The sequence below is a fragment of the Balaenoptera physalus genome (assembly GCF_965194825.1).
Source record: "Balaenoptera physalus genome assembly, chromosome: 2".
Lineage (NCBI taxonomy): Eukaryota > Metazoa > Chordata > Mammalia > Artiodactyla > Balaenopteridae > Balaenoptera > Balaenoptera physalus.
The window spans coordinates 61,189,822-61,203,327 of record NC_138883.1 but is presented as its reverse complement, the minus strand read 5'-3'; the positions used below and the strand labels follow the sequence as shown (position 1 = coordinate 61,203,327).

At 37.4% G+C, this 13,506-nt stretch overlaps 1 protein-coding gene across 1 annotated transcript in view; it reads left to right on the top strand.

Annotated features, from left to right (window-relative positions):
* The window catches only part of TTC6 (tetratricopeptide repeat domain 6), a 209,006-nt gene that overhangs the window by 97,251 nt on the left and 98,249 nt on the right, over positions 1-13,506 (top strand). Inside the window, exon 6 of the mRNA XM_082449105.1 lies at positions 6,322-6,463. Within this exon, the coding sequence (XP_082305231.1) occupies positions 6,322-6,463 (142 nt within the window). The remainder of the gene's footprint in view (positions 1-6,321; positions 6,464-13,506) is intronic.

The window sequence follows — 13,506 nt, the reverse complement described above, 5'->3', positions numbered from 1 at the left end:
AGCAATATTTGAATAGGAAAGCAGAAAATTATCTAATAGAAAATGTATTGTTGTGCATTTATTGCATAATCTAGTATTAACAACAACTCTATCTAATAGATAAAATCATTCTATTTTCCAAATGAAGAAAATGTGGTTCAGAGGTTGACTGGTTCATATTTATATAGCTGGTAAAAGGTGGAATTCAGACCCAGGTCTCTCTGTTTCTAAATGTGATTTCCATTATATCCCACTGTTTTGTGAACTTGTGAAAGTGCCTCTTATTTTTTTCTCTTTATGTTTCATTCCAAATACTCATTCTCATCTTGTTTTCAGAACCAATGCTGATATAAACTAAGAAGAATCATATTTTACTCACCGTTGATGTTTTGTATTTGGTCTATTGTGACCCAATTTTGGAAGCAAGGTTTCTGCTTATTAGGGTGAGGGTTTTATCTTGTATTGTTTGTTCCCTCTTAGGAACTGAAATCCTGTTTCTGAGTCCTGGGCCAGGGCTGGGGCCTTGCAAACTGAGGGAGACTGTCCTGATATCAATTACTTAATTATTAAAAGCTCTCACTGACTACTGCCTTTATTTGTATTCCCTGTCACTGGCTGCTCCCACTAGAATGTGCCATCATCCCATGTTAGCCCTTTCTGATGCTGTTTGCAGTGCACCACCACCCGTGGTCTATAGCTCTGCCTTTGGAATAGTGTGTTCTGTCTTTTGCTTCACATTTCCTTCCACTGTGGATATCTGGGACTGACTTTCCCCCACTGTCCCTATTTCCTGCATTGTCTGCCATTCCTTAATGGTCAGGTCTAATCCTGGCCCCAGCACACCCCCACCCCTTACTTGGCCTTGTTCCTTGCTGCATGATCCCGACAATGATACCAAAGAGTATAGGACTTAATCCCTGTTTGAGGTCTAGCTGGTGATACGTGTGACAGAAGCACATATAGCAGAGCTGTAAGAGATCTTAGCCTTCCCCTAGCCTAACCATCTCATATTATGAAGAAACAGAGGCAAAACTTTGCACCCCACATCAGTTTTGGCAGAGTTAGGACTAGAATCAACGGTAACCTCAATTAGGTTATTATTATTTTTTTTAAAAATTATTTATTTATTTATTTATTTATTTATTTATTTATGGCTGTGTTGGGTCTTCGTTTCTGTGTGAGGGCTTTCTCTAGTTGCGGCAAGTGGGGACCACTCTTCATCGCGGCGCGCGGGCCTCTCACTATGGCGGCCTCTCTTGTTGCGGAGCACAGGCTCCAGACGCGCAGGCTCAGTAATTGTGGCTCACGGGCCCAGCTGCTCCGCGGCATGTGGGATCTTCCCAGACCAGGGCTCAAACCCGTGTCCGCTGCATTGGCAGGCAGATTCTCAACCACTGCACCACCAGGGAAGCCCTAGGTTATTTATATTCATTTTCAACAAATAGCCCCTATACCTAAGTAAGCCTTAAGCATACTTTAAAAAATACAAATTGGAATGACAAATTTATATTAGTATGTACTATCAATATTTCATAAGATATTAGATTAGTGTATTTTTGTTTTATATGGAAACACCAAAAAAAAAGATTATTTGGCAATTTGTGTGATTTCATAACTGCCAATATCTGAAAGTTGGAATATTTTTTTTTAAGCAAAGCAATGTCATTCCACCAGATGTCACTGTTTGCATGTAGCAATGAAGTTACAATGATTAAAAATAAAATTACCCCCTCTCTAATCATATTTTGTAAAAAAAAAAATTCTGTATAATTGCACTCTTATCCTTCTTTAGATTTATTATTTATTAAGACTATATTCCCTGAATTTTTTAAAGTATTGAAAGTATTCATTACTTCTACTGTAGATTTTAAAGACTTCACTAAAAAAAATTATTTGTAGATTAGCATCTTCAAGAAGATGAACTCCTAAAGTCTTTTCTAGACCTAGGAGTTTGCTTTTCAAACAACATTCTTTTAAGTTACTGTTTTCTAAATTGTCAATTGTGACCCAATAAGTGGATTGTGCAATCAGTGTAATGGCTTGCTACTAGTCCCTTAAAGAAATGATGTCTGGGATAGAATATTGCATGTAAGTATTACTTTGGCAAAGCTTTTTACATGAACACTTTAAAAAATTTTTTTATATTTATTTATTTATTTATTTATTGGCTGCATTAGGTCTTAGCTGCAGCATGCGGGATCTTTCGTTGCAGCGCTCCAACTCTTTGTTGTGGTGTGCGGGCTTCTCTCTAGTTGTGGCGTGAGGGCTGCAGAGCGTGCGGGCTTATTGGTTGCGGGCTGCGGGCTCTCTAGTTGTGGTGCGTGGGGGCTTAGTTGCCCCACGGCATGTGGGATCTTAGTTTCCTGACCAGGGATCAAACCAGCATCCCCTGCATTGCCAGATGGATTCTTAACCACTGGACCACCAGGGAAGTCCCTGAACACTCTTAAAATATCCCTGAACACATCTTTTCTGAGTTGCGTAAAAGTGACTGTGAGCATTTTCCTGCGAAGGCTCCCCCAGGTTTAGTACCCCAAGGAGCACAGTACATTTTCTAAGGAAGGGATAAGGAAGATGTGATGGGGGAACTTCTCTGTTAGAGTCACACCAGGGAGGGGAGAGGGTTGCAGGAGGGAGAACCCTTCCCTACGCTTCACAAGATGGAGCCCACAGTCACATTTGTGTAACTCATAAAAGATGTGGGCAGAGATTTTTAAGAGTGCTCACAGCCTGGAGCAAATGTTCTCTAAACTTCTTTGACACAACCTATAATAAGAAGAACATTTTATATCTCTGGCCCCATGGGAGACCAGTGTTGACTCAGAAGGAGGTTTAACTCACTCTGAGAGAGATGGGCTTGTTGACTTCAGTCTCTTCTGTCATAATAACAAAAATGATTGTAATATCAACCACTTACTGGGTTTTTTTGTAATTTGTGCAAACTCTTCACATATATTATTTCTAAGTGTTAGACCCTGAAAGATCCCATTGCTGCTGCTATTCATAAATGAGGAAACTGAGACTTAAGAAGGAAAAGTGACTTATCCAACACAGCACATCAAGTGGCCAAACTAAGGCTAAAATCCTGGTTTTTAACCTCATTCCAAAGGCTAGCTCTTCTCACTATAGCAGTGCTTTTTAGGCTTCCCCTGAGTATAAGGGCCATCTGGGTTGTTTAAGTGTATCAGTTCTTAGGCTTTATCCCAAACCAACTGAACTAGAATCTCCAGAGGAGATATCTGGGAAGCTATAGATTTGACAAGTATCCCAGGATAGTCTTATGATCAGGCTCCTTTAGGAAAGATTGCAGTACATCAGTGGTTCTCAAACTTCATTGTGCATCAGAATTAACTGTAGGGCTGGTTAAAACACAGAAGGCTGGGTTCCTCCCCAGAACTTCTGATTCATTAAGTGTGATGGGGCTCAAGAATTTTTATTTCTAGCAAGTTCCTATGTGATGCTAATGATGCTGGTTAGGAAACACACTTTGAGAAGCAGTGCAGTACATCATGCTAACCCATGAATCTCAGTTTCTCAGGACAGGGTCTGGGCTAACTTTGGCTGTGAGATTTTTCAAGCACAGTGTTACACAATACATATTCAGTATCTACTATATTCACATTCAAGGGAGACGACAGAAAATGAATAAGAATCACGCCTCTCCCACCCCAACCAGCCTGTAATCTACTATGAAAAATATACAGAATAAAATGTAATATATTCTATAATGAACTTGCAGATCAAATGCACCAGAGAAACTAGGGAGGCAAAGATGAATTTTGGCTGGGCAGAGGGACATTTGTAAAGGCTTCATGGAACAGTTGAGGTCTGAAAGTCTTATTTTCAACACTTTCATAGCCACACTGCTTTGTAGTTCGGTTTGCCTGTCTCCCCTATTGCACCTATAGTGATCTCAGCACCTAGAGCATCTTTTGTGCAGTGAATATAGGTTGGGCCAGGTGTTGGGGAGGGAAGTAGGATTGGTAAGGTAGATGGTTCCCAGACTGTGGAGGACCCTGATGGCCAGGCTCAGGAGCTTGGGTTTTACCCTGTGTGTGTAGTCATTAAAGTATTTGGAAGGGGGTAGCTGATGACAACTCTGGCAGGGATCTGTAACATGGATCGGAGGCGGGAAAGTCTGGAGGTGAGGGACAGCAAAGAGGTTATCATAGGACTCAGCTGAGAGGAAATGCAACAGGATGGAGAGACACTGGCGGGAGAAGGGTCAGGACCAGTGATTACTGTTGGGGGTGAGGGAGAGGTTGGAGAGGAAGAGATTTTCATTCTGAACCACTGAGATGGTGGTGGTCTCCAAAGGGGAGATCTCGAAAAAGGATTGGTTCTTTTCTCTGGAAATAAAGAAGGAAGCAGGGAAAATCTGGACAAAAATTTCAAAGCAAGTGATTTCATCTTTGTCAGACAGGAACAGTTGCTAACCTTGGGTAGCCTTTCCACTAAGGCCCCCAGTTGATGTCTACCAGAGCTATGCACTCTAAAATGGCCAGTGACTTCTTTCACTTTCCTTCCAACCAAATAGAATGTCTATTTCTTTGAGGCACATTTGGGATGTGAAAAGACAATAATATGTGAATGCTTCTGACTACTTTGATTTTGGCTTATGGACAGATAAAAGTATAGCAGTGCCTCAAGATAGCTTCTTAAATCACCCCTCTCCTCCTTGATCTTGATATATGTATTCTCTCGCTCATTATTCTAGACAATAGAATACCCTGCTCTTTTGTTTTTCCTGGATATATCAGTCAGGATTCAGTTGCAGAAAACAGGAATATTTTTAGCTATTTTAAGCATAAAGGGATCTATAATAATGGGAATGTGATGCTTTTAAAATCAATGGAAAGGTTGGAAGAATGGGCTGTAGGCAGGGAGGGTTTTCCAAAGATGACTCATACAGCACTTTTAACTGGCAGCCAAAGCTGCTGCTACTTCTGGCATCGTCAGGAAGGTGGGAAATCTGGAGGCCAACATTGGCAACAAACCACCTTAGCTGAAATTCAGGGATCGTGTGGCCTCTAGTGTCACAGCTTTTGACTCTGGAGCCTTGCTATGTCTGTTTGAATGCTCACTGGCAAAAAAAGGCTACCCACAAAAGAAGTAACTGGAACCCTGCCACAGAACTCAAGGTCGCCATGACTGCTTGCCAGCAGGAACGTCAGAACCTTCTTCCTTCCAAACTATATGTGAGTGCACGTGGTTAGTAGATCCTAAAACACATCTAGGACACTGGCTGCAGGAGGGTCTTCACCTCCCCATCCTCAGCAGTTGGGGAAAGTGTATTGGAGGGAGGATGGACTGGATGTTGAATGGCAGTCTGTTATGTCCACTGTGCCAGGAGTTGAGCTTTATCTTCTCTTTGAATTCAAATATTTGACTGGATGAGACAGGAAGATTTTTCCTGTAAACCTACTTTGGCAAAGCCCTGTCTTCTCCAGCCTAGCTTTGGGTGGGCCTGATTTTTTAAGAGGTGGTTTGATGGAATCTAAGGCTTTCAGCATATCGTTACGTAGTCAGTTTGATATGTGTGTGCTTTGTCTTCACATTTGGTGGCTCATGAAGTGATTGTCTATTCATATAATGGTATAACAAAAAGTGAGAGGGAACAGTGGCTCTACTTCCAAGAAAAATTGAAATATAGCTATAGTCTGTGTAGGTCTACTTTATACTCATTTTATATTTCTTTTACAGTAAGTGCTGCAATACAAAAACTAATGTATTTTCAAGGAGTCTGTAAGTCAGTCATTAATGACACATTTTGCCTTCAGATTTTGATTTACCTCATCTCTTGGTTTAATTTAGGTTTTTGTTGATAAGTTTTAAACCTCCTGTGTATATTCTTATGTATATGTAGTTTGTAGCCTAGAAATAAAGACCTAATGCCATAACAGTTTTCTGTTCATCTTGGCAAGATATGAATCAGGGAGGGAAAACCTTCATGTGAGAAGGCAGTTCTGCTTAGGCTGATGCTTTGCCTCAGTCTAAGAAATAAAACCATTTCCTGGGACTTGGAGTGAGGAGCAGGTTAGGGATCAGAAAGCAGAGAACTTTTTACCTCTCTTATAATGAGGCTTTCATAGAGTGAATTTATTATTCCAATATTATAAAACAAAACCACCAAAAGATTACTACTAAAATGCACTCAGAAGCAAACAAATTATTCTTGAATTATTTCCCATTTTGGATTATCTGACTTCTGCACAATATCTATTTAGTACAGATATCAAACAGTGTGTTTATTTCGGTAGAGATATAAAATGAGAGAAAACACCCTTTGATTTATCAGTGACTTAAAGAACAATTTTTCTTTTGTTATTAAAAACCCTGTAGAATACTGCAAGGAATTCCCGTTACGGGTGACAACCAAGAATATGTTGCCGATCTTCCAACAAGACCAGGGATACCGCCTGAAATGGCACCAGGAACTAGACGGAGTGCTCACAAGCCACACCTACAACTCTCGGGAGAGGAAGTAAGAACTTCCTTTAATATTAGTTTTCTCTATCTTACAAGCTGTCAAACTTTTTGGTTTCAGGACCCTTTTTATACTCTTAAAAATTTTGGAGGACTTCCATAATTATTTATGTGGGTTATATCTATTGACATTTACAATGTTGGAAATTAAAACTGGGAAAATGCTTAAATGTTTATTTTTTAAAATTAAAAATAACAGTAATAAAGTCATATATGTTAACATAATGTATTTTTATGAAAAATAGTTATATTTTTTAAAACAGAAAAGTAGTGTAAAACTAGGATTGTATTTTTTTTGCAAATCTCTTTAATGTCTGGCTTAATAGATGATAGCTGCATTCTTATGTTTGCTTCTGCATTCAATTTTGTGGTAGGTTGTTTTGGTTGAAATATATGAGGAAAATTCTGGCTTCATGAAGATATGTAGTTGGAAAAGAAGAGATTATTTTAATAGACTTTTAACATAATTATGGATATTCTCCTTTAATAATATACCAAAACTTTACAAGTGGTAGTTTCTTGATACTTAGTTGTGAGACTTCCACTTCTGGGGATGATGCAGTAGAAGTACTTTTTCCTATTCTTCCTGCTAAGTACAGGTAAAAACCTGGGTGTTACAAACAGGACAGATCTAAAAGGTGGAGAGACTAAGGCACTAACTAGGAACTTTGGGACCCAACAAATGGCACAGTGGTGAGTTAGTTCCTTGGGTTTTCTTTTTTGCTTCACATATTCTAGACTTAGAGTTGAAAAAATTGGTAACCTAGAAAGAAAACTAGATAAAGACAGAAAAAAAAAAAATCCAAACAAAAGCCTACTCCCTCTAGCCAAAGAACCAGGAAAGGGACAGCCTAGCAAGACAAAAATTTTGAACAATAACTAATCTACCCTAACCAAGCACCACAGAAAAAATGGTGGGCCTGGTCCTTTCCTCACCTCTGCCAGCAAAGGCCTAGTAGGAAAACTAGACTTTTACTCTTGCCCAGAGTATAAGAAGGCACTATAATACCCCTGCCAGGGTGGTATCAATGAAGGCTGTTTGGGGCTGGGACTTTCACCTTAATAAAGTGGTAATGAGGTTTCCCCTCTTACTGTGTTAGTTGAGACCACATGGGGATCCTGGACTTGCATCCACACCTAGTAGTAATGAGCCCCTCCTCTCCCTCCCCACTGTGGTGGTACCAGAAGAAGCCTAGCAGAGTGTCAGCTAAAACAGAAGGTTTAAATAAGATCCAGAGCCTCAGAGCAAAATACCCCAAATATCCAAATTTCAACTGAAAATCACTAATCATACCAAGAACCAGGAAAGTCTCAAAGTGAATGTAAGAAGATAATCAATAGATGCTATCACTTAGATAACAGAGGTATTAGAATTATCTGACAATGACTTTAAAGCTACCATCCTAAAAATGCTTCAGTGATAATTTTGAACACACTTGAAACAAATTTTAAAAAAATAGAAGGTTTCAGAAAGGAAATAGAAAGTCTTAGTATAGGCATTGAAGATACATAGTAAAGAAATTGAAGACATTTTAGGATTGAAAAAATATGGTAACTAAAATAAAATGCTCAGCAGATGGGCTCAAAAGTAGCATGGATGAAACAGGAAGTGAACTTGAAGATAAAACAATAGAATTTATCCAGTTTGAGCAACAAAGAGAAACAGACTGAAAAAAAAAAATTAACAGACCCTCAGGGACTTGTGGGAGTAAAACAAAAGATCTAACATTTGTGTTATCACAGTCCTGGAAGGAGAAGAAGAAGAAGAGGGGTGACTGAAAACGTATAGGAAGAAATAATGTCTGGAAACTTCCCCAGTTTAGCAAAAGACTGAAACCTACATATTCAGGAAGCTGAGCAAACTCCAAGCAAGAAAAATCCAAAGAAATCTGTACCAAGTCACTTACTAGTGAAACTTATGAGAACTAACAACAAAGAAAAAAATCTTGAAAGCAGCAAGAGAGAAATAATATGTTACCTACAGGAGAAAAACAATTTGAATAGCAGTGGATTTCTCATCAGAAACCATGGAGGCCAGAAGTAAGTGGTGGAACATTTTTCAAATCCTGAAAGGAAAAAACTGTAATCCCTGAGTCCTATATCCAGAGAAGATATCCTTCGGGGATGAAAGGGAATCAAGACATTTTCAGATGAAAGGAAACTAAGAGAATTTGTCACCCAGCAGACTTACACTACAAGAAAGGCTAGAGGATGTTCTCTAAACAGGAAAAAAAAAAAAAAAGATGGAAGAAAAATCTCAGAATTTCTAAAAGGAGCAAAAACATGTAAAGCAAAAACACAGGTAAATAGGTAAATGCAATAGAGTTTCCTTCTCCTTCTGAGTTTTCTAAATTATGTCTGTCAGTTGAAAAAAAATTATACTGTTAAATGTATATAGAGGAAATGTTTAAGACAGTTGTATTATAAATGGAGAAGAGTAAAGAGACATAAAGGGAGATAAGGTGTCTACACACCACCTGAACTGGTAAATTGGAGACATCAGTAGACTTTGATAAGTTATGTTTATTATGTTTATATAATGTAATACCTAGAGCAAAACTAAAAAGCTATACAAAGAGATATATACTCAAAAATACCATAGATAAATAAAAGTGGAATTCTAAAATATGTCCATGTAACAGGAAAGCAGGAAAAAGAAAACAGAGAAACAAAAGAAACCAGAGAGAACAAGCAGAAAACAAAAATGAAATGGCAGACAAAATCCCTAACTTAAATATATCAGCCACTATGGAGAACAGTATGGAGGTTCCTTAAAAAACTAAAAATAGAACTACCATATGACCCAGCAATTCCACTACTGGGCATATACCCTGAGGAAACCATAATTCAAAAAGAGACATGTACCACAATGTTCATTGCAGTACTGTTTACAATAGCCAGGACATGGAAGCAACCTAAGTGTCCATCGACAGATGAATGGATAAAGAAGATGTGGCACATATATACAATGGAATATTACTTGACCATAAAAAGAAATGAAATTGAGTTATTTGTAGTGAGGTGGATGGACCTAGAGTCTGTCATACAGAGTGAAGAAAGTCAGAAAGAGAAAAACAAATACCATATGCTAATACATATATATATATGGAATCTAAAAAAAAAAATGGTACTGAACCTAGGGGCAAGACAGGAACAAAGACGCAGATGTAGGGGCAGGACAGGAACAAAGATGCAGACGTATAGAATAGACTTGAGGGCACAGTGTTGGGGGGAAGATGAAGCTGGGACGAAGTGAGAGAGTAGCATTGACATACATACACTACCAAGTGTAAAATAGATAGCTAGGGAGATCATAGCATGGGAGATAGCACAGGGAGATCAACTCAGCACTTAGCATAGCACATGGAGATCAACTCAGAGCTTTGTGAACACCTAGAGGGGTGGGATAGGGAAGGTGGGAGGGAGGCTCAAGAGGGAGGGGATATGGGGATATATGTATACATATAGCTGATTCACTTTATTATACAGAAACTAACACAGCATTGTAAAGCAATTATACTCCAATAAAGATGTTATATATATATATATATATATATATATATATATATATATATATATATATATATATAATGGTCTAAATACACCAGTTAAGTTACAGAGCTTGCAGAGTGGGTTAAAAGACATGACCAACTATTTAGTGTCTACAAGAAACTGACTTCAAATATAATGACTTAGAGAAGTTGAAAGTAAAAGGGTAAAAAAAGATAAGTTGTGCAAACACTAATCAAAGAAAAGCAGGAGTGGCTATATTAATATCAGATAAAATAGACTTCCCAGCAAAGAAAGTTATCAGAGACAGAGAGAGGCATTATGTTATGATAAAAAGGTCAATCCACCAGGAAGACATAGTAGTCTTAAAGAGTGTGTGCACAAAACAACTGCAAAATATGTGAAGCAAAAACTGGTAGAACTAAAAGGACAAATGGGCCATTCCACAGTTATACTTGGAGACTTCAACACCCCTCTCTAAATAGTTGGTAGAACACTTAGAAAATCAGCAAGGATATAGAAAAATCAATAACTCCATCAACCAACAGGATCTAATTGAAATGTACAGAACACTACACCCAACAAGAGCAGAATACATATTCTTTTCACGTTCCTGCAGGACATTATACCAAGATAAAACAAATCCATAATGAAATCAAACTAGAGATCAATAACAAAGGTAACAGAAAAATCTCCAAACTGTTGGAATCTAAACAATACAGGTATAAGTAATCCATGGGTTAAAGAGGGAGTCTCAAGGGATTTAAAAAATACATTGAAAATCAACTGAACTGAATTAAAATGAAAATACAACATATCAAAATTTGTAGAACACAGATAATGCAGTGCCGAGAGGGAAAATTATAGCACTAAATGCTTAAAGTAAAAAAGAGAAAGTCTCAAATCAATAATTTAAGCTCCCACCTCAAGAACCTAGAAAAAGAAGAGCAAAATAAACCCAAAGCAAGCAGTGGGAAGGAATAATGAAGAGCAGAAATCAATGAGGTTGAAAACATGAAAACAATAGAGAAAATCAATGAAACAAAGAGGTAGTTCTTAGAAAAAATTGATCTCTAGCAAGACTGACATGGAAAAACCAGAAAATACACAAATTACCAATATTAGAAGTGAAACAGGAGATATCACTACAGACCCTGCAGACATCAAAATAATAATAAGGGAATACTATAAACAACTCTACTCACAGAAATTTGACAACTTAGACAAAACAGAGCAGTTCCTCAAAAAAACGCAAACTACCACAACTCACTCAATATGAAATAGATACTTTGAATATCTCTAAAATATTAAGGAAAGTGAATGCTTAATTAACAAAACTCCTTTCTCAGAACCCTGAAAAATAGTTTGGTAGTTAAAAAACCAAAATAAACATGCAACTACTATTAAGCATGTTGCAGAATGAATACATAAACTCTTTAAGGATAAGTCTTCAGAGAATTATGCTGGTAAAAACCAATTCCAAAACACTACACACTGGCTGATTTTATTATATAACATTCATGAAATGACAAAATTACAGAAATGGAGAACAGATTAGTGGTTTTCAGGGTTTCAGAATGAGGGTGGGTGGGAATGGGTGGAGTGCCTCTATACAGGACAATATGAGGGATCACTTATGGTGATGGAAATGTTCTGCATCTTAACTGTATGAATGTCAATATTTTGTTATTCTGTACTACAGTTTTGCAAGATGTTACCTTTGAGGTAAACTGAGTAAAGGATAGATAGGGTCTCTCTGTATTATTTCTTAAAACTGTCTGTGAATCTATAATTATCTCAAAATTAAAAGTTTAATACAAAAATTGTGGTTGTTGGACCAGTACAAAAAAAAAAAATTAAACTTAGTTGAAAAGAAAATGTATTAAATGATAATTTGTACGGGTAAAAAAGTTTGTTGCAATTGAAACCTGAAACCATGTCAATGGCTTTTTTATACCTTATTACATGAAAATCTATTGCCTCATTTTGTACTTTGAATAGCTCTTTTACCCATGCATGATTTTGTAACATTTTGCATTGGTCATTTAGAAAATACTATTCATCAAGTTATGTAGCTCTTCAAATGTTGACACATTTCACTAATATATAATGTCAAAATATCTCAATTTTAATATTATCAGAAAAGTCTTTTAGCACTGGGAACCTGGCAAGCTCATGGTGAGGGACACAATTTTTCCAAAATTCTAATTTTTGCTAAAAGCTTAAATTTTTTCTCTTGACACACATACTCTCAATTATTTTATTTGAAATGACTGATTTTCTCATTTTCAAGAAACTGCTTACCACAAACCGAAGTCTGAATAAAGGTAGTTTAATATTTGTCCTCTCAAGTAAAAATGGTGGCTAGTTCAGTTCAGAACTCAAACAATAGCACACATGTTTTTCCTCAAAACCACCATCCTACTGCACTATGGCCACAGAAGCACTTCATGTGTACTTATCATTTTGTTACACTGAATATTAAAAAGATATTCACTTAAAAGTTGAGATTTAATAAAATGAACATTTTTTTCCTGCTTTGTGGGGGTATTTTTAAGATCGTGCTGCCTTAATTCACGCTAAGGTCCACCAATTTTGCTCTCTCTTTTTTTTTTTTTTTTTACACAAAGTGCAAATTTCAACACAGTGAAAAAGGCAAATGACCTCTTTGTATTTTTAGTGTGGAAAGGTCTTGAAAAGACCCCTGAAAGGTCTTGAGGCTCTCCAGAGCTCAGACCACATTTTAGAAACTGTTGTTCATCCTTATATTTCATTTATATGAAGCTCAACTTACCCCTGAAGCTAATTTGCATGTCTCTCTCCCTTAGTGAATATAATATTCCGACATTGAGTCTTCAGTATGAACATGAGTTATTGTGTTGGGTTGTAGTATATGTAGTAACCTTAGGGGCTGTGCAGGTGCTGTTTTACTCAATTAACCTAGCTTGCTTTATAGTTAGTAATTCAGTTTGCTGTGCAATCTTTATCCTCCTGTCAAGTTCTAGCAGCCACCAACCCGGCTGTTTCTAACCATTTTCCTGATTTCCTCTTAGAAAGTTCTGAGCATTGCTGGGGAAACCAGTTTACCATGATGAGTGTTTCTTTGCTAGTTTAATTTGACACATTCTCTCCTGAAAGTGCATCTGTGTTTTTCCTTGAGAGCAAAATAGTGCTGTTTAGTGATAGATTTTCCTCTCTTCCCACTTAGAGGCTTGTATACTGCTTTCTTCTAGGGGAATAATTTTATTCTGGATGCTTAAGCTGCTGAAAGTCTACCTACTACAAGGGAAAATTTACCATATTGTATGTGACATAATCATTTGAATATCTGAAATCTTAATTTCTAGGTGATCTTTGGAAAAAGAATTGTCAGCTGATTTTGGAAGAGTTTATTCATCTTTTGTCAAGGCATTCCTGGCTCTAGGTCTATACAGCATAAAGTGATGCAGTGTGCCCACCAAATAGAGGATGAGTGAGATGGAAACAATTTTGAATTTCTGTGGTGGACAAATTAACGTGGCAACTGCAAAA